General features: G+C 45.3%; 1 protein-coding gene across 1 annotated transcript in view; it reads right to left on the reverse strand.

Moving 5' to 3' along the window:
• The window catches only part of ablim2 (actin binding LIM protein family, member 2), a 131,459-nt gene that overhangs the window by 29,417 nt on the left and 79,542 nt on the right, over positions 1 to 22,500 (reverse strand). The window contains exons 6-15 of the mRNA XM_083640599.1: positions 22,127 to 22,220; positions 11,882 to 11,969; positions 9,954 to 10,012; positions 8,917 to 8,958; positions 7,468 to 7,545; positions 6,449 to 6,598; positions 4,668 to 4,700; positions 3,759 to 3,876; positions 2,950 to 3,249; positions 1,038 to 1,109 (exon numbers count right to left, since the gene is read on the reverse strand). Coding sequence (XP_083496725.1) covers positions 1,038 to 1,109; positions 2,950 to 3,249; positions 3,759 to 3,876; positions 4,668 to 4,700; positions 6,449 to 6,598; positions 7,468 to 7,545; positions 8,917 to 8,958; positions 9,954 to 10,012; positions 11,882 to 11,969; positions 22,127 to 22,220 — 1,034 coding nt within the window. The remainder of the gene's footprint in view (positions 1 to 1,037; positions 1,110 to 2,949; positions 3,250 to 3,758; positions 3,877 to 4,667; positions 4,701 to 6,448; positions 6,599 to 7,467; positions 7,546 to 8,916; positions 8,959 to 9,953; positions 10,013 to 11,881; positions 11,970 to 22,126; positions 22,221 to 22,500) is intronic.

The following is a 22,500-nucleotide window of genomic DNA, read 5'->3' on the forward strand; positions in this document are numbered from 1 at the left end:
TGGTCTGGCTAACCGTGCTGCTATATAAAGCCTGATGTCTGCGGTCTGGCTAACCATGCTGCTATATAAAGCCTGATGTCTGCGGTCTGGCTAACCGTGCTGCTATATAAAGCCTGATGTCTGTGGTCTGGCTAACCGTGCTGCTATATAAAGCCTGATGTCTGCGGTCTGGCTAACCGTGCTGCTATATAAAGCCTGATGTCTGCGGTCTGGCTAACTGTGCTGCTATATAAAGCCTGATGCCTGTGGTCTGGCTAACCGTGCTGCTATATAAAGCCTGATGTCTGCGGTCTGGCTAACTGTGCTGCTATATAAAGCCTGATGTCTGCGGTCTGGCTAACTGTGCTGCTAAGTTTGTTAAGGAACATTTCTCTGTCTTATCTCCTTGGCTTGCAGTTAAAACATGTCCGTCATCGTCAATGCTTTGGTCAAGGGAGTTGTCTTCAAGGCATGCACTTGCTGATAAGCAATACTTTATGACCTTTATTATGTGCTCTTGCCAAAACCACAAACTTCATCAAGACGATTTATGTCACCCCGTCAATAAAGCTCAATTGACCTAATTCTCAGGTCACCAAAATAAGAAACCTGCACTGCAATGAAGAACCTCAAGAACAAAACCGTAGCAAAGGGATAAAGGCAGACACATGACAGCAAACAAGGGATCATTCAGAAAGAAGAAGGTAGAAGTCAAAGGCAGGCAAACAATTATGTTTACATCAATCTAAACAGACAAGTAAAATAAAAACAGAAGTTACCGTCCACCTTCTTCATCAAAATAATGCCAAATGTAACAGAAACACAAACAAGTCGAGATAATTACGTCAAGTTGACCATGCACAACAACAACCATGTCCACAGACACAAGTAAACAAGGCAAGCAGAATGGGAAAACGGAGTGGTCCTACACATGAACCTTGATGCACACCAACGAAACCTGACACCACCACAATACCGGACCACAACATCACGAAACCTGTCGACCATTCCACTAGGAAGGGGAGACACAGATAGAGAAATGCTAGCGATGCGTTTACCGTTAGGAGGAGGTAAATTGAGATGCAGGGCTGTCCTAGGTTTAGGGTCAGGTAGGGGGTCCTGTTTGAGCCCTTGGGGGAGGGGGGAGGTCAAGGGATAGGAAAAGATGAAGCAAAGGGAGGTGGTTGAATAGGATAAAGCTGTCTGTAGGGGCAGCGGCGTGCAAGGGAAATGGGTATACTACTGTAATACCGGTTTGTGATGTTGATTCGAGGGAATTGCGGTATCGTGATCAGATGTAGCATTAACGGATAGCGTGATGGCTCCACATTTAACATCAATAATCGTTCATCAATGATTAAACAATAGCAGAACAACCCAAAGGCAGCACACACGCGCCAGGCAGGACGTTCTGTTTCCCATTATGACTCATGGACCGATGGTGAACCCAAAGACCCAGAGTGCGGCTTTTCCAACATTCATGGTTAATTTGGTGCTTAACCACAGCCCATGCGAAGTGAGGTCAGTACCAACGGGCAGGGCCAACTACCGTGAGCATCACAGCACGCCACACATCAGGGCCTTTAGTCTCAGTCCAATACAGAGCGGACCAGCACCTTGCTGCTGCTGCTGCTGCTGCTACCAGAGTTTGATTGTGTTTCAATGTTTCTGGTCTTGAACAGATATGCTTACTGACATGTGCGTTAATGGATTGAGCAGGTTTCATGATCTAGGCACTTGTTGATCTAGACTCTTCAAGAAGAAATCGTAGCTATGTACTCAGCGGTGGATGAAGTAGCTGAAAGCCACACTTTGAGTACAAGTAAAGATATTTGAGCAGAAAATTACTTTGGTAGAAGCTGAATCACCTATTAGAATATTACGTTAAAAAAGGTCTTATCTGATATTTGCTGTACTTAAAGGGGAACTAAGGCCCCCATGATTGTGGCAGACCTGCCTCTACTTGGGATTTAAAAAAAAATGCAAATCAAAGCTCAAGCTTTTGGTGTAATTGACTGACTCAGACTGAGTCTGGGGGGCAAAGGGGTTCTCCGTGATGTCATCGGAACCCAAATCAGCCAATGGGCAGACCCGACTGCAAAAGTAGGTTTCAACCCTTACGGTTACTTACGGCCCTCTCGTTTACTCGTAACAGTTTACTCTCAAATGTGCAGATTTTGCCCAGAATCCTTCAGCAACACACCTCAAAAGCCATATACCGGTACATTGATTTAAAACTGAAAAAAAAAGTTTTAGGGTTAAGTTACCCTTTAAGTATCAAAATAAATTTTCTGATATTAAATGTATTTAAGTATTTACTGAAAGTAAAAGTACAAGTAAATGTAAGCAGGCCTAGGCTTGATTGGAAATCTTCTTGAGTTTTATAGCGGTTGGCAATTAACAGTTACAGTGCATTACCACCACCAACTGGAATGGATTGGATCATGATTAACATAACTTGCAACATAGGAGCACTGATTCACCAAAGCTGCTAACAGGCTACCAAATGTCATGTGATTTTATTTTGTAGTGACGAAGTATACATTAGGACATGTAGTGGAGTAGAAGTGAAAGTTGACAGAAATATAAATACTCAAGTAAAGTACATTACAGATACAAAAATACGTAAGTACTGTAACGGAGTGTTATTACATTACACTTCTTAGTTTGTAATTTAGTTTGTGTGTGTGTGTGTGTGCTTGAAGAGCAGGCTACCTTAGAACTATTTCTTTTGGATAGAAAACAACCTTAAACCAAAGAGCACCATCAACAAATGCCTCCACTCACAGAAACCCAACAGAGGCACCTCTCATTTGAAATATTTCAGAAAATGCAGCATCTGATGTTTTTATGAATGCTTTTAAAACCTGTTGGGAGAGTTTTGTGTCTGCCAGCAGCAATGATTTCAGTAAGTGGTCTGTCATCTGTATTGGACCAGGTGGTGGCCCTTGTCTCACCGTGCTCGGGTACCTCTGAAGTAAGGGATGTAGTTATGCTGCTGCAGCATGGCCAGGGTGGTGGGGTTGAGCTGTAGCTGCAAGCTTCCACTGCCCCCTGTGGGTATGGGCGAATACTTGCCACTACCACCACCACCACCACCACCTCCACCACTACCGCTACCTTCAGCCCCACCCGAGTAGTACATGGGCAGGGAGGATGAGTCCCTAGCGAAGGTGGAGGGGTATTTAACACCACCCATGACGGTCGGGGGCAAAGGAAGGGAGGTGCAGTCACGGGCCTGACTGCTACCGCCAAGGCATTGCTCTGGCCCTGAATGTCCAATCAGATCACATGAAAGATATTAAGTCAATGCTGATAAAGTCTTTGAGATTGATCAACATAGCAAACGTGCAAATCATTCAAAAATAAAATATTGGTTTTAGTGTAGTTCTGTTCTGTCGATGAAGAATTCATCACTTCACAAAATTGTGTGTCAGCACACTGCTGTCAGGTGAAAACCCATCTTCACAATGTCTGAAAGTACGAAAAACAGCATTACTGATGTATTGTTACATGATTTCTGGCTAATGAAATCCTTCAATTAAGAAACACAAACACTTATCTCTCGCTGCCACTTGGGGCAAAGTGCAAAGTTGCCCAGTGCAAATTTAAAATACTTTTTTTCTCCACATGACAACAGTAATATACTGTACGTGTTCAGAAAAACAAATCCATGGAGTGCTGCTTGGCTGTAGAAAGGTGTGTCCCTCTGCTGCTCGTGTTGTTGGGTGTCTTGTCTTGTCATGTGTGTGTGTGTGTGTGTGTGTGTGTGTGTGTACCTGGTCGACTGTAATTCTGTGGGGAGCGGGACGGGGTGTAACGTCCGTAACCCCCCAGGGAGCTGTTGGAGCTGGGGCTGGAGGGCCTCCGCTGACGGGGCGACTTCTCCCCATCGCCCTAAACAAAGACATGAGTGCATAGTATTGAGAAACACGCGCTGAGTCACTTCATCATCAAAGTATCAGAAAGGAATGTGGGCGAGTCTCCATCTCTGATATGTTTTAATGAGCTGGATTAATCAGGTTGAAACACGGGATCTAGGGAAATAACATGGCTAACATAAAGATAACACAAATAAATATGCACACTGTGATGTCCAAAGTGCTGTTACCAATAAGCAAATAAAAAAGAGAATAACAACCAAAACATGGATCACACAGAGTTGTACATTGTTGTAACATTATTCCCTTTTCAATGCAAGGCTCCGTCTAAAAATAGGATCAGACTCATATGTAGCCAATATATTCCTTTCATTAAAAACGTAAAATTGGCCGGTCATAATTTAATTAGATATTTATTGTGGAATTAATCAACACTGCACACACAATAGTATTGGCAAAGAGATGGCACACAGCTGGGGGAGCGATGCGAGGGGATACGCTAGTGTTTGAAGCTTATTAACTATCAATGGTTTGAAGACCTGTTTCGTGGACTGTTTTTGTTTATGTCGGATGCTGATGCTGTTGCTCACATGCAGCTTTCATTTCATTGGTATCAGTGTCGTCCTTAAAAAACCCATATCGGTCAAACCCCATCTAACCACCCCCCCCCTCCCTCACACACACACACACACACACACACACACACACACACACACACACACACACACACACACACAGGAGAAGCCATGATATATGAATGAGAGGAAGTAGCTGCAGGATGAAGACAGCGGGTAGACAGTATATTACCTCGGTAGGAGTAGGAGAAAGCAGCTGGGGGGACTGCGAATGAAGAGGGGGAAGAGTTAGGAGCGACTCATATGTGAGGTCATATGAGGTAAAGGCCAAAAACCATGCCAGTGATCATTCCTCCTCAGTGACTAACAACGTCTACTGTACTGTGAGACATAATGCATTCCTGCTGCAGGAATGAACAGAGTCTGTCCAAGGTACGCCCGTTCTGTCCACGCTCTCAGCCGCACGAGAGGAGTGAGTCCACTGCCCAGGAATGAGTGTGTGTTTGAAGGAGGAAAGTGAATGTGCCATTCAGTACGTTGACATGCACACTAATATTATACTATTATTCTGAAAATGACAATATTCTGAATTTGATGAGGGTCATGTGAAGAGCATATTCCGCTTGGGTTTTCATAATTAGGCCTTTTTCCGAATTTAGCATTTTAGATATTATTCACGTTTTAGGAGCATTCTTGGACATGTACTGTATGTGTACAGCACATTTGGAATTTGCGTCTCAATCAGGGTTTTTACACCAGTCTGCGACACACAACCTCTTGCCTGTTTATGGTTGGCTGCGTTGTAAACAAACCAACTAGCCAGAGATGCATGGCCTAAAGAAAAGCACTTTAAAAGCTGATTGGAAGGGAAAACACACCTACTTTTAACCATTATGAAAGACAGGTATTTGCATGCGCAAATATCGTAACACCGACTTTTTCAGCGAAAGGTTTCCTCAAATGTTCCAGATGATGCTGGTAAGAATAGCAAAAAGACAACTAGGTAGCCAGCTGGCTTCTTTAGCTAAATGAGTTGTTTGTAAATGGTGTGTAAGTATGTTCATGCACTGTAGCAGCCATCAGGGACACGTTAAGAAGAGAGAGAGAGAGAGAGAGAGAGAGTGAGTGAGAGAGAGAGAGAGAGAGAGAGAGAGAGAGAGAGAGAGAGTGATTGAGCGAGCGAATGAATGAACAAACGTAGCCATAGGACGTACAGTAGACCGACATCATGGGGACGTTTTACGTTACAGTAATCGGAGTATGCATGGCATTGTAAACAGGAATATTAGCAGAATATTAATTTTCATTAGCATGTAAACAGCTTAGTCGGAACATTGTCTTTTTCGGAATAAGGGCAACCGGAATATTGTGTGCATGTAGACGTGGTCAATGATGAATGGCTGTTTGCCGGATGTATTAGCAGAGTGAGGGGCGATGATGAAGGGAGAGCAAGGTGAAGGGATGGTAAGGTAAGGTAAGGGGAAGTCAAAAACAATCAATAATAATAATGTCAAAGTGCTCCTCAATGGGTACAAATATGAGGTGTGCTTGACGGTTTCACAGCTACAATAGCAGAATAAAATAAAAAATAAAATCCCCCCAATAATTTGTAATAGAATGCACAATGAGGTCTGAAGCGAGGGATGAAAGAGACAGAGATGAAGCAACAGAGAAGACAACTGAGGCACTCCCATACCAATTTTATGAATGGAGCACAGAGAGTATGTTATTAGTAGATTGATTGATCGAAGTACTACATACTACTAAAGAAATTGCAATGGTAAATGATGAATGATAGATAGTGATGACAACAGCTGTGTTTCATCAAATCACCTCCATTTGAATCAAACCGTCATTGGATTTATCGGATTGTTAAACAAATGATCCCTCATATTTTTCAACTCACAGACATCTATTTTGATCATTTGATTTTTGGCACTTCCAACCCCTCGTACCACAAGAGGACAAGGAGGAAGCGAGAGAGGAGTGAGAGAGGAACAGAGAGGCGGCTACCTCTCCGAGTCCGTAGTGTCTCTCCTCAGACGGGTAGCTGACGTAGGGCGAGTAGGACAGCATGTCAGGCCTGTCTATGTTGTAGATGGCCTTGGTCTTTGGAAGGGCTGCCAGGTCCTTGTAGTCCAGCATCTCCTCTCCTAGCTTGGCCTGGGAAACAAACACAAACAGAAAGCAGAAAGGAGGAATGAAAAAAGACATTTGTAGAAGTAATGCTTCCCCCCGTGCTGCCCCGGTCGCTGCTCCACCCCCTCTGCCGATCTGGGGAGAGCTGAGACTAGCACCATGCTTCCTCCGACACATGCGCAGTAGCCAGCCGCTTCTTTTCACCCGACAGCGGGAGCTTCACCGGTAGGACGTAGCATGTGGGAGGATCACGCTATTCCCACCAGTTCCCTTCCGCACCGAACAGGCGTCCCGACCAACCAGAGGAGGCGATAGTGCAGTGATCTATTTATGTCTCTTTCAAAAACGTTCAAGGCCTCGATATTTTGTTCAAGGATTTCAAGGACCTGTGGGAACCTTGAAAACCACACAAAAGGTTTTAGACCTAAAAACATTACCACAAAATCACACAAATTAAATTAACGACAACGTCGATTCTGCAGTGAAGGATATTTTTCTTTGAAACAACAAAAGTCCAGAAGTTGTACCTCAAACTGCTACTTCTGTCACTCATTTCTTTTCAGGTTATTATAACCTCAGTGGGAAATGTCTTTGCAGCAGGCAACCAGAGACACCACCACATTACTGATATCAAACTTGTGTCAGATTTATTTATTTATTTTATCCATGGTTCAGATAAGGCAATCACAACCGTGTCAGACGTGCATCCAACAGTAATTTGCAAATGTGTTTATGGAGTGGTTTCGCCTCAGGGGATGGGTGGGGCTAGGGAAATACAATGAGTAACAGAGAGTTTGTGAATCAGACAGTGCTGCTTTAGAACCTGACAGGACACAGCTGTGATGTGTGCTACTATCGCCCCCTGGTGCTGTGTAGAGGAGGAGCAGTCTTACATAGATGACTCTGCTGGGTGAGCCGGAGGCGCTGGAGGCGGGGACCGAGGTGATGCTCTCAGACGAAGTCCTGGTCACCTGAAACACACACACACACACACACACACACACACACACACACACACACACACACACACACACACACTGTTGAAATACCATGCATAGTGATGGTATGGACAGAGAGTGAGAGAGAGAGACAGAGAGAGAAAGATATTAGATCTATCCTCTATCCATCCAAGCATGCTTCACCTATGCAACAGTCAGATTGGTGGCAAAATTCAATGAAAACCCATTAACCTCTACACAGTGCTGCATTTAGTCTCCTAGCAACACAGCAAACATCTACTGTAGGTGAGAGAAGTGGTTCAACTTCCAGCCTGTCACTGCTGATGTCACACACACACACGCACACACACACACACACACACACACACACACAAGCACGTGCGCGCACGCGCACACACACACACACACACACACACACACACACACACACACACACACACACACACACACACACACACACACACACACACACACACACACACACACACACACACACACACACACACACACACACACACACACACACACACACACAGTACAGTGAGGTCTATATTAGTGCAGCCGGGTGCTTGGTGTGGGTGATCAGCATGGACCAGCCGTCCAACCACACGACTTCAGCAGAGAGAGCCAACAACACTCAGACCAACAGTCTATGATGGCACAGAGCCAACAACACTCAGACCAACAGTCTATGATGGCACAGAGCCAACAACACTCAGACCAACAGTCTATGATGGCACAGTCATGACGGCTGCCCTTCAACACATACGATGCAGTACTACTGTATGCCAGTCCCTCCAGAAAATTATGATTTTGCGATCCCAAGAATGAATGCAAATTCAACCAATCTCCACAATATTTGTGGGGGCTTGCAATTTTTCTCCACAAAAACAGGTTCATAATTTTTTTCTGCCAGTTCCTGTAATTTTACTGTAAAAAATAAAAAATAACAAAAATAAAGAGAAAATCACATAAAACTGCAAATTGCATTGACATTTTTAAGAAAAGTTGCCATTGGGTAGTGGCACCCCGCCTCCACCCAACTTGCAATTTTTGCCAGTTTTACAGCAAAAAAACATTCACATAATTCTTTGCAAATTGCATTGCAATTTTTGAGAAAAGCCGCTGCAAAATCAAGCATTTTCGATCACAACAATCACAAAACAACTTTTCCTGGAAATCCTGGAGGGACTCAGTCAGGACTGCGATGTGGTTGAAAAGCGCCTATAGTAAGTGGTGGGATGTGGCTGCTGAAGATGAAGCAACATGAAGCAAATACTACAGTGTCAGGAGAGGAGTAAAGAAAGACGTCAACCCATGCAGCAGGTTGTACAGTAGGTGGGGTGTCAGTGGGGTTGGGGCGGGTGCACATGGACCACCCACCTGTTGCTCAGGGACCACATTGAGCTGTATCCGGACCTGCTTCTGGGGAGGAGAGGGGTTACCATGAGGGATGGAGAGGGGAGGAGGGAATGGACCTGGGCTGATATGGGAGCCTGGGCTGCAGTGGGATGGTTACACTAGCTGACTAGCATACAAGTCACACTGATGTCAATTGTCAAATCACTTTCCTGCTCAGTTGCTGAGAAAATTTGCATTTTTCTGCATTAGCAAGTTCCTTGCTGCTAAGCTGTTCCAAGGATTTGTGGGACTGCAGTATTTCCTTTCCTTTCATAAAGAATGGTCCAGTGTAGCCTATGCTAAAGAAGCTAAGTCAGGAAGCACTGAAGCTCCTTCCCTTATAGAGAAGTCGAACAGCTCTTATGATGGCTGATATTGGTGTAGGCCAATTCTGGGTCATTTCACTCAGTTAGGAACCTTCCAAGCAAAACAGACAATTTGAACGCAGTCTTTGACACTCTTCCACCTCTTCAGTCAGTTGCATCCTCCTTGTTGTCACTGATTGGTCCAGCTCATGTCATCTAAAAAGTTACACTCTTTTCCCCCAACTCCTGTGATAACTCCAAGGGGAGAGCAGTCAGTGTGGGAGAAGTCTACTGATATGCAGTTGGAACCTAACTGTGTGAGAGCTGAAGTAGCCTAGATGCATAGTCGTCGAGATGGGGTCCAGAGACCTCCAGGAGGTCCTTGAGGTGGCTCCAGGAGGTCCCAAGCAAAATGAGGAAAAGTTTTAATTCCGTCATGGTTCAATTCACGAGAAATCATCCCGATTAGAGAATGTATCAGAATGACTTTTCTCCCACCACTATTCACACTCTCCACATACAGTGTACTGTTCTACAATCCAATACTAAGTCTCCAACAACTAATATCTTCACATATGATATTTTCTTGGACTATATCTTATCAAATGGAGGTTTGATGTTTTTGTTTGTTTGTTTTACAAACATGTCTGTTGCCAAGTATATAGTAGCATTATAAAATAGTAAAGAGTTGTGGTGCCATCCTTGTCCACTCACCTTACTCTTCTCCTCCTGTCTGGCTGCTTGTCTGCATGGAGGATGCCAGATAGAAGATCCTGGGGAAAGAGAGAGAGAGAGGGAGAGAGAGAGAGAGAGAGAGAGAGAGAGAGAGCAAGCACAAGAGAGAGAGAGAGAGAGAGAGAGAGAGAGAGCGAGGGGGGGACAGGAGAGGTACAGTCAGAGACAACGTTTTCTCTCTCTCTCGGATTTCTCCCGGTCATTGCTCCCACCCTCTGCCGATCTGGGGAGAGTTGAATAACACTGAACATCTTCAGTGATGTTCCTCATCATACACACTCCTCCAGGTGATCACCTCGTCTTAATAGCTTTTTCCCCCCCTGATTTTTTTATCCCATTTTTTATCCCCCATTAGTGCAAATTTTTTATTTATTTATCCTGGTTGCTGCTCCACCCTCTGCCGATCTGGGGAGAGCCGAAACTGGCTCCATGCTTCCTCCGAGACATGGGCAGTAGCCAGCTGCTTCTTTTCACCTGACAGAGGAAGCTTCACCGGTAGGACATAGCACGTGGGAGGATCACGCTATTCCAACGAGTTCCCCTCCCTCAGAACAGGCGCCCCTAACGATCAGAGGAGGCACCACATCAGCGACCAGGATATTGCACATTGTGGTGAAGGGGTTCCTATATGAAGGAAACCCCCCAGGGGGCACGGGGAGAACATGCAAACCTCCACAAAGAAACGCCCTTTTGACGACCCCACCCGGGCGGTGGGCACTCGAGGACATGCGGACGGGCACGCACTCCTTCAGTGCTCACGGCGTCCCAGGTGGGAAGCGAACCCAGGACCCTCTAGCTGTGAGGCGACAGCACTTACCACTGCGCCACCGTGCCCCCCCCATACACCTCGTCTTATTAGTTAAAGAAATGGTTACAAAGAAAACACGCGAGGAAAAAGTGGCGGTGAACTGAAAATGTCTGCTGAATGATTTTTCCACTTCATTCTGACTGAAACTATCAAGATCCCCCCTTAAACCATTGATACCTGATGCAGCATTTGCCTGTATATCTCTCATTTGTGTGTGTATCCCTTTAAGACCGCGAACCGCGTTCACGCGGTTCGCGGTCTTAAAGGGATACACACACAAATGCTGCATGAGGTATCAATGGGTTAAAATATGCATGACTCATGCTGTACTGTACGGGCTGCAGTGAGTTAATCTTATGGTTATGGTGTCAGAAAGCTATTTCCTCTAGTAAATCACCTCCTGCGTGGGTAAGAAATAGCGGTTGAATAAGAGTGGAGGTAAATCAAACAGCCGAGGCCGAGTTACAGCTGCTGCTCTTTGTGAGGAGGCCACAGCAGCTGTAAATAACATGGAGCAGGCGTGACTCATACAGCTCTTATTCAGTCAAAGAGTTGCTAATCCAATTCATTAGGGGGCCCAGGCACACCCACTGTGCGCTGTGATTTGTGCTGATATACAGTATAGACTGCTGCTGTGGACTCTCACAGCAGTTCATTGAGATGGAGAGAGAGAGTGAAAAGAAAGAGGGAAGAGAAGCGTACAGAGAAAAGGAGAGAGAGAGAGAGAGAGAGAGAGAGAGAGAGAGAGAGAGTGAGAGAGAGAGAGAGAGAGAGAGAGAGAGAGAGAAGATGTGGACAACAGAGGGCAGAGAAGACAGAGGTGCCTCCACAGTTTTGGTCAGATGTTCCATTTTGGTCAACGTACCAGTTACATGTAAGTGATGAGAATATAGACAACAACAAAATCATCATCCTTATTTGCTCTGTTGCTCCCATATAAGTTAAGATGACCGTTTAACGTAGCTTTAGCTCTAGTGTTTAACTTTTACATACAAATGAACTGTCTGTTACATTCAAGCCATTGCCAAACGAGTTCCCACAATGCTGATGAAGCCTATCAGCTCCTCCACATAACTCTTTCAGAGGAGACTGGTTTTACCTTGCAGGTACATTTCTTCTCCCTCTCCAAACATTTGCTCACAGCGGGCACAACGGGCACATGTGGGGTGGTAATGCTTCTCTCCAGCCTGCAGGGCATAACACGATACAGAACAGGTTATGATAATTAGGAAAATCACTTGAACAGGTCTGTGACTGGCAAAGGACATTTATGTTGCATACAGGGCACACAAAATCCAAACCTGAACAAGAAATGTGTTTTCAAAACAGTGTAGCACGTGTGCTACTCCAGTAAATTCACTCATAGCACAGACCAGTTTTTTCGTAGCACGTGCTACATACAGTATAGTGTATGTAGCAGTGTACAGCCAAGAGTTTATATTCCTTTTCAAATACAATTGTAAAGTGCATTATTATTTAATTATAAAGAGGTCAAAAATAAGTGAAAAAAGATCATTATATAATGATGATTAGTGATCTCAAATATGATACAGATTTAGCAGTAAGTCTAGGACCACTTATAGTAAAAAGCACTTGTTTTTAACCTAGAATTTGAGACAGCCAATAGGAACCCCGACTAAACCAGACAAATGTATTTGTGTGTGTGTGTGTGTGTGTGTGTGTGTGTGTGTGTGCATGCGCACATGCGGGTGTGCATGCGTGCGTGTGTGTGTGTTTGTGCCAGTAAGCATGAGCTTGCTTCTCTATACTATATTGCCATCTATTAAGTATTCCATAATAGTTTATTCAAATGTATTGTTGATCCTTTTAGGTTTTGCTAAGCTAATTGTAAGTCAGATTCCAGTTAGCATTAGCAACTTGATTAAAGTGGTACAAGCTAAAAAATGACAACAAAGAAAAAGTTGTATTTTCTGAGGCAACCACAAGGTGGGGCTCTTGCCTAAGAGCTGCTCTTGACTCAGCAGCAGTAATGTACTGTCTTTGAAACACTTTCCCCCACCCATGAATCATGATGTCGATTGTCGATATCATCATGCATCCCTACTAGTGTGAAGCTATTAGACTACTGTTTATCTAGCTCCTCTCTGGAGTTCTCCATGATTGTTGAACGTCTCTTGGTGCAAAATGGCGACTGTAGAAACAAGGCCTTGCTCTCGATCTTCTCCCATCACACTCCATGTACCTGCACTGGAAACATCTCAGTAGGACGCAAGTCTTTTTTTGGTGGACCTCGATCTCCTCAAAACGTCCCAACCACAATGACAGTGCAGTGGTTGTCCATTTCTTATATGGCCTGCATTGTAGCAGGGCTTTACTACATGGGTTGACATTTAGATGGTGTAATGGAGTGATATGTTATCTCCACAGCTTGAAGAGGAATCCACGAGGTGGGGGTAGCTAGGGGGGCGCCGCAGCGATGATGGATGTGTCTGTGATACTGAGCTCAGGTCATGCGGATCGCATCTGGGCTCGTCAAACATATGTGCTCATCCCAGCCCGGGACGTCCCCACAAGAACAACAACAACAACAACATTGGTCCATTTTCAAGGGGGTTAAAACAACCGATGTTTCCGAAAGCGACCTCTTGCAGTCGTGTGAGTAGGTGCATGCAGTGCAGACGTCATAGTCGGGAGCTGTAACCAGGAAGTAGCGGCGACCTCTGGTGGTCTTTAACGTACAGTAACAACAGTGTGAGATCTCACCACTATACTGTAAGTAAGGCGAGGGGTTCCGCGGCCCACGACTGCCCAACTGCGCATGCGAGAAGTGCATGCGCAGTTGAGCGGGTGAGGCCCGTGCAGTGGCCGAGCTGCGTCTGTGAGCACACACAGCACGCGAGGCCAGGTGAGCACGCGGGGCCAGGTGAGCACGCGGGGCCAGGTGAGCACGCGGGGGCCAGGTGAGCGGGCGAGATCTCAAGAGCAAACCAACAAAGCACACTAGAAATGAACGGTGCCAGGTGAGCTGAAGCGCACAATATTTCTAGTTGAGATAGCTCGCCGACACGTAAGAGTGAAAAGGGCTGGGATTGGTCGGTGGACCGGTAACTTGTCTCGTCTTCCAACTTCCTCGTCGCGAGAGACGCGGTTCGCCCCCCCGATGTGAACCATAACCCTAACCTTAACCAAATTGTTTTAGTTTCCCAAACATAACCAATGTTAAACATAACCAAAGTGATGTTTTCAAACTAACCAACGTAAGGTGTATCACCTCCAAGCACCGTTTTGCTCATAATATGTCGTTTTGGGAGTCATTGGAAATTGAGGACGCGATGGGGTTCATCCAGTGGTCCACTGTCAGAAAAACACTATGCAGATTTGTACCTTTTGTTTTGTCAAAAAGGTACATCTCCAGGTAAAAAGGGTATTTCTGAGAGTGTAGCAGTTAATGCACTTCAGCATCGTAAAGTGTCTCCCTCGACGCCAGTCCAGGGATTTCAGCTAGCAACCTCTTGGCCACAATCCTGCTCGCCTAGAATCTCTACCACCCCCCCCCCCCCCCCCCTCGCCCTGCACAGTATCCCACTTGGCCTGATTACCCACGATGCCTCTGAGAAACCCCCCCCCCACACACCCGTCTCACGATGGGATGGTATCAGAAAATAGGACGTCGACACCCTATTTCTTGGATAACACCGATAACACCGATAACACCCTGCCTCTCTGCAAGGAATGGATGACAAAGACAGACTTGCAGGGGCCAAAAATGTGCTGAAAGACTTGACACAGAGAGAAAAGCTCTTCTAGATACTTAAAAAAAAGAAACCAAACGCTAGAAAGGCCAATGCTGTCAAGTGCTTTGAATTTTAGAATTGAAATATCATAAAAATCCTGTAAGGAAATAGTAGTTAGAATTTTTCATTTTTCAATGTATGCCCTTTTTGGCATTCTCTAACCTCCCAATGGCATTTCATGAAGCAGCAGAAAACCTGAACACTGTCATTACAGTAAATATGATATGGAAGACATGTAACATATTAATATAGTATACGGCTATATACAGTAGTATTCCCCCAAACTCCATTTTACACCCTAGATACAGGGAGGACATTACAATTAACTGAACAGAGTAATTGTATTGAGTAGATAATGAACGTGTCTCTATTGCATAATTGCTGATGACACCAGTATTTGTTGATTTTTGTTTACTTATCTGTTACTGCTGCTTATACTGTTGTAACATAATACCTCACATTGTAATATTGGCGACATTGAGTAGGCTTCTTTCCTGTCATGCCAAGAACGCACACTTGAGAACTGAAGCGAAAGGGAGATCCAGATAGACACAGAGCTGAGAGAGAGAGAGAGAGAGAGAGAGAGAGAGATCCAGATAGACAGATACCTGAGAGAGAGAGAGAGAGAGAGAGAGAGAGAGAGAGAGAGATCCAGATAGACAGATACCTGAGAGAGAGAGAGAGATCCAGAAAGACAGATACCTGAGAGGGAGAGAGAGATACAGATAGACAGAGACCTGAGAGAGAGAGAGAGAGAGAGAGAGAGAGAGAGAAAGAGAGATACAGATTGACAGAGAGAGAGAGAGGAAGTTGACTTTGATAAAAGTCCGGGACGGGATTGAAATGAATACATGGAAAGTAAGAGAGGAGCGGAAAGGAGATAGAGCCACAATCAAACCCTTCCTCTGTCAGAAGGCCAGGCAGCATGAGGAGGAATTATCATATCCAACCTCCCGCAGGCCGATAAGGGTGGGGGTTGGGGTTAGGAATGGGGCTGTAGCTGCGGTTGCCAGGTCTGAGGCTTGTGGCTGAAGGCACTGCTGAGCTCTGGGTTAATGACATAGCACATGGCACATTGGGGGGTTTTCTGGGAGAGAGACTGGCAACCAGGTACTGAAATGTCCAAGTGGTGGGAGGGCAGGTGAGGCTCCGACTAGATGCTGCTCTTTTTCTACCTCTTTGTTTACCTGATTATGTAAAGGCCATCTGCTTTCTCCAAATGCCTCCTCTAGGTCTCTCTCTCTCTCTCTCTCTCTCTCTCTCTCTCTCTCTCTCTCTTTCTCTCTGTTCATCTCTCTCTCTCTCTCTCTCTCTCTCCGTTCATCTCGCACTTGCACTCAGGGAAGGGATGGCGATCCATTTAGAAGATGAGAATAGAAAAACAGTGATGCAGTGTGCGGTCCAGGGAATACTTTCAGCCCAGTCAAGTGTGCCTGTAGGTCGATATCAGCTGAAGGTTCTTGACAAACTCCAGGGGAAAGTAATAATTGGCAAAACTTGCTCATATAAAATTGATGTTCTCGTGTCTACTCTCTATGGCCCATTGATTGCTTATATAGTCACTGTGGTGGAACAGTGGCTCAGACAAGTGTAGGACCAAATAAGCAAGCACACACCTGAGATAGCCCAACACAATGGGGAAAAGATGTTGATGATGTCATTGGAACACACACATGTATTCACCTGCACACACACACACACACACACACACACACACACACACACACACACACACACACACACACACACACACACACACACACACACACACACACACACACACCCCTCCCCACACACACACACACACACACACACACACACACTCACACACACATATTCCATTTCTTATGTTTCCGCTGCCCCCTCCAAAATTGTAAGCGGATAGGTGTTTATGAAAGGAGAGAGTGTGAGAGAGCGGGCTGCGATGAAAGAGAGGAGAGAGAGAGGAGAGAGAGAGAAAGAGAGGAGAGAAGAGAGGAGAGAGAGAGAAAGAGAGGAGAGGATGAGAGAGAGACGAGGCTGTTGTTCAGAGGTCACGGTGGGAGCTTCCAGGACCCCCCGTCTGAAAGCTTTCTTCCTCTCCTCCTCGGAGAGAGAGAGTATCTGGTGTCGCTCCCTCCATCACTGTGTGTGTGTGTGTGTGTGTGTGTGTGTGCACCACAAATGGCTGCTTCACTCCACATTTCTCCTGCACTGATTTATACCTGCTTCTCCACTGGACTCCTATTCTCACCCACTTCTATCCATCTCTCTCTCTCTCTCTCTTGATCTCTCTCTCCTCTCTCTGTCCTCTCTCTCTCTCACTCTCTTGCTCTCTCTCTCTCTTCTCTTTCATCATGTTCATTTCAGTCAGAGTGAAGGGAAATCCCTTTCCGCTCCCTGCGTGTGTCGCTCTCACATGCCTCCACCGCTGTGAAACAACAACAACAACGCTGAAAATGGCACGTTTTGACTAAGATTTGGATTGTGCCATAAAGCAGGTCTGCTTGCTACTTCCGGTGGATGGTTGTAAAGAGAGAAGATTTAAAAAATGAATTTGGCTACGTCTTGTTTTCTTTTCTTATTATTGCAGTTTGCAAGTATTCTCTCTCTCCCTTACTATAAAGAGCAACAACGACATGGCCGCGCACGAGCTGAATCAGGTCAGGCACACACACACACACACACACACACACACACACACACACACACACACACACACACACACACACAATTCGATGACCATGGCACACAACAAAAATGCACGGCGTTGGACAGCGGTGGAGTAAGGAGGGTGAGCGCTGGTTGCGGGTGTCGTCTGTCTGCAGCAGGTCAGGTGGCTACTTTCTGGAACGAGAGCCTGTGTGTGGCGTTTGTTTTACAGCACGGAGTGGACCGCAGGGCCGGAGTGCTACCTGAGAGACACTGACAATGAAACCATAACACCACGCACGTCTGAATAGGGAGAGGTCATGCAGAGAGTGCGGTCGAAGCCATTAGCCCAGCGTCAAGGAGAGCGATGGAGGGGTGGGGGGGGGGGGGTGGAGAGAGGGAGAGAGGGGGGGAGGGGGAGAGACAGAGGGAGAAAGAGAGAGGGGGGGATAGACAGAAGGAGAGAGAGAGACAGAGGTAGAGAGAGGAGGGGGGGGGAGAGAGAGACAGAGGGAGAGAGATGGAGGGGAGAGAGAGGGGGAGGGAGAGAGACAGAGGGAGAGACAGAGACAGAGAGAGAGGGGGGAGAGAGACAGAGGGAGAGAGATGGATGGGGAGAGAGAGAGAGGGGGAGGGAGAGAGACAGAGGGAGAGAGGGGGGAGATCAGGGGGGAGGGAGAAAGAGAGAGAGGGGGGAGGGGGAGAGACAGAGACAGAGGTAGAGAGAGAGAGGGGGGAGAGAGAGGGGGGAGGGAGAGAGAGACAGAGGGTGAGAGATATAGGGGGAGAGAGAGAGAGGGAGAGAGAGGGGGAGGGAGAGAGACAGAGGGAGAAAGAGAGGGGGGAGAGAGGGGGGAAGAGACAGAGACAGAGGGAGAGAGAGACAGAGGGGCGTGATTTCTAACCCCACATAGGATAAGCAATAACCACGCCCTGTGGCGCCGGGATTGGCCAGGAGCAACACTGGAGGGCACGCAGCCCAGCGATTTCATGAACCAACTGAATAGCTCTTGAGAACGGACAGCGATTTCGAGAGCGGACATTGAAATTATTGAATTATGGTCACCTACCTTCCTTACCATAGTAATAATAATAATAATAAGTATAATAATTGTAATCTACACAATCTACAAAAACATGCAATAATATAAACGGTGTTGTGTTCACGTTCATAGCTCATATAATATAATGTATCATATCGTTAATTTCAAGCTCAATTCTTACCCAGAGAAAAGGTACAGCACTGAAAATGTAACAAGCAATAGTTTTTTAAACATCTTTATTTTAAAAGATGAAAAACCCCAGGTGCTTTAGTCCCAAGCTTCAATGCTCCTGGCCAATCCCGGCGCCACAGGGCGTGGTTATTGCTTATCCTATGTGGGGTTAGAAATCACGCGACAGAGGGAGAGAGGGGGGGAGAGAGGGGAGAGGGAGAGAGAGATGGGGAGGGAGAAAGAGAGAGGGGGGGGAGGGGGAGAGACAGAGGGAGAGAGAGGGACAGAGGTAGAGAGAGAGAGGGGGGAGAGAGAGGGGGGAGGGAGAGAGAGACAGAGGGAGAGAGATGGAGGGGGAGAGAGAAAGACAGAGGGAGAAAGAGAGAGAGGGGGAGGGGGAGAGACAGAGGGAGAAAGAGAGAGGGGGAAGAGAGGGGGAGGGGGAGAGACAGAGGGAGAAAGAGAGAGGGGAGAGAGGGGGAGGGGGAGAGACAGAGGGAGATAGAGAGACAGAGGGAGAGAGAGAGAGAGAGAGAGAGAGAGAGAGAGAGAGAGAGAGGTTGTGCCGAATAGCCTGGCAGCAGAGCAGATATGGCTGGCTGTATGTTCTCTATGGGCCGACACACGGCGGGCTACAATTATGGGACTAAAGCATAATCCTTAATTCTCACAGGAGTTCACGCACAGCTTCCTTCCATTTCCAGAGGCAAAGTCTGTGCTGGTGTCCTCACACAACCCACTTCAAATCGTTAGAAGGTAACGTTTGCGTGTCGCTGACAAGTAAGGGCAAAAGAGTGGGATCGGCGGACCGGTAGTTTCCTCCTCTTTCAACTTCCTCATCCAGAGAGCCTCCCGTTTTGAACCGTAACCCCAAACCATAACCCCAACCTTAACCAACGTTGTTTTAGTTCCCTAAAGATAACCAACATTTACACATAACCGATGTGATGCTTTCAAATTAACTGATGTTTTCAAATTGACGTTGAGATCCTACAATTGTAGACATTGAGAATCAACAACTGTAGAGCCGTTATTGTGAAACTACAACATTTAGCTCTGTGGACCAACATTGCTACTGTAGCCTACATGTATTTCACAATAGAGAGCCAAAGTGGAACGTCACTTCCTGCTTCAGGACTGTACCAGAGATTTTCATCGGCCATTTATTTTCCCATAGACATTTATCTATCCCGATTCTAAATATAGCTGAGCCGTTTGGTTTGACAAAGTAAAACTATTTTTATAAGCATTTTACGAAATGTCCATGGGAAAATAAATGGCGGATTGAAAATCTCTGGTACAGTGCTGAAGCCATCACTTTGCCTCTATTGTTTTGGAGATTGAGTTGCCTCACAAAATATGCAAATGCTTAAAAACTCAACAGGTAAAAAGTGTAGATGTTAACAATGCGTTTTTGTGCGCCCGACTCCCAGCGCAGCTGAAAATATTTTAACTTTTCGGAAAGACGCTGGTGTCGGGTGCTCCTTTTCTGGCAACTAATCATGGAGAAACTATCGCAACAGAGACAGAAAGGCTCAATTGTGGGAGCAGATTGGCTAGACACTTAATATTTCTGGTGAGTGTTGAGCTAAATCACTGTATGTGTGTTGTTAGCTAATGTTAGCTGTGAGCTATCAAGCTAGCTACTGCACTGAGCTAACGTTCATTTCAGACTGCGATCCTTGCATATTGTGCGCTGAGATCAGCGCTTCCCAGCATACTTCCAGCGTTTAACGGTCGGAAAAAGACGCTAGATAGACACACGGCCTTATGCTGTATCATGGTTATAGTCCAATCGCTCCCAGATCTGTACTGTATAGTGGTGGCTATCTTAAAAATTTTCCTTTTTATGAATATTCCTTATCATCATATACAGTATTTCTTCTTTTCACATATCCTGCATCTAGCCTGCATTAGTGGTGTATATAAGACCACATGAAACTTTCATCATCCCTGTGGGGGAATTGGGTCATTCAAGCAGCAATAGAGGTTCAGCTAAGAAAAATTGAATAATACTGGAGATAAGCTAAATGGGTGCTAAACATATTCTGGAACTATAAGTATATAAAGTGTGAGATATATGAATAGGGTGTGTAAAATAATGGTAGTAGAACATACAGAGAAAAAGAAAATCTGTATAATAGGAAAATATACTATATACAGTACACACACACACACACACACACACACACACACACACACACACACACACACACACACACACACACACACACACACACACACACACACACACACACACACACACACACAGGTGTGGCCATTGTAGAAGTGCTACTTCATGCTGACACTATACTTTCTACTTTGTAATACAAAACCTTTTGTTGCTGAATCAACTTGTTACTGAACCATTCATTGTGACTTCCAATGGCTGAATGGCTGCAGCAAAATAAGATTTCTCCCAGAATTGGAAATGAAATATAGACTCATATAATCAAAGTAAGTGGTAGGAATATAATGGTATATGTAAGGGATAATGTATATTGAGGCGGTGATTACGGGGGAAATAATGACCGACAGGTGGATTGAGCCCGACGCGCCAGCGGAGGGCTTAATCGTTCACCTGAAGGTCATTATTTCCCAGTAATCACCGCCTCAATATACATTATCCCGCTTAGAACACGGCCTACAACTAAATCATTCAATAATCTGACAAAAATAATTATTCAAATAGATTTTTTAATAGCGTTTTCAACGACAAAGCGGTTTCATTCGTAATTGGCACACAAGACACCACAGCTGCAACTGGTTGGCCTAATTAGTAGTGTCTTGCTGACAAAAAGCTCTTATCAACTGATTAATCCAGGTGTGGCAGAGCAGCGGTCGGTTGTCGAGAAATAATGACCGGTGAATATTGTTGATTGACCAATCAGAATCGAGTATTCAAGAGAGCCGTGTTCTAACGAATAGTACACCATTCATCAGTAAATGGATATTACAGCTATTTTGTAGTCGAAGAATATCCGTCCTCCCATTGAATCATTCTTCCTTATACCCATTCATTGTATTATCTGTCCATCCATCAGTGGTCTGTGTATTTATTATATTCATTTAGACGACCCATTTATTATACTGTAGTTCACTTTTGTGGTCAACTTATCAGGTTCCATCTTTTAAACAATGAATCTCCCGAGAAGATTACCGGCACTTGAAGAATTATCGTCGACGTGCATCGGAATTCTGGCAGATATGGTCTCTCCTTTGAAATTATATTCTTCCTTGAGTGCCTGTTTTAAGGAAAAGCTAAAGTACTTTGCATTCCTACAGTCATTTTTTCATGTGGTGGTGTATTTGTCTTTAGACGACATGATGTCCTGTCAAGATATTTCTAGGAGCTCCAACTGAGTTTGATGGAGTCAGACAGTCCCTCAAAGAGCAAGAACTTCTCTCTAGATCAGCCATTCCCAACCTGTGGGCCCCGACCCTCTGGTGGTCCGCGGAGGTATTGCAAGTGTGCCGCCAAAACATTACCCTCAATTTCTTTTCTTTTCTTTTTTACATTAAACACATTTTTTTTTTACTGTCGGAACCGCTGCTCTAGATTTTGCATCAATTCTCAACAACCATACAGAATAAAACCCATCATAGGCAGAGATATCAATTTCTCCATCAACAGTAGCCTCAATAGACCAGAATGCAATGCAGCCACAAGACAAGTCACATTTGGAGTTTGTAACATAAAGGACTGAAAACAAAGGACTATAAGTGATTGGCACTCTACTCTACCTCCAGGACTTTTCCAGTGATGTACTTCTTGCAGCTCTCACACTGGATGCCGTACATGGCGTGGTAGTCCACCTCGCAGTAAGGGATCCCATCCCTGTTAGGGACGACACAGGACCAGACAGCGGATCAGAGAGCAGTGACTCATAATGTAAACGCTGTGTGATAATTGATCCAAATAATAATAAATGTAAGGAAATATGTCCATGTACATGGGTTAAAAATGCAATACAGCCTGTAATACATTGCCAGATAATGTTGTACAGCAATAAAAAATTTAACGTTGTCATATGCCCTTAATTTCCACTGCAGTTGTACTACTAGTTGTAGTAGCAGTAGCAGCATAGTAGTAGTAGCAGCAGTAATAATAGCCGTAG

This window comes from Poromitra crassiceps (assembly GCF_964638095.1).
Source record: "Poromitra crassiceps genome assembly, chromosome: 7".
Lineage (NCBI taxonomy): Eukaryota > Metazoa > Chordata > Actinopteri > Beryciformes > Melamphaidae > Poromitra > Poromitra crassiceps.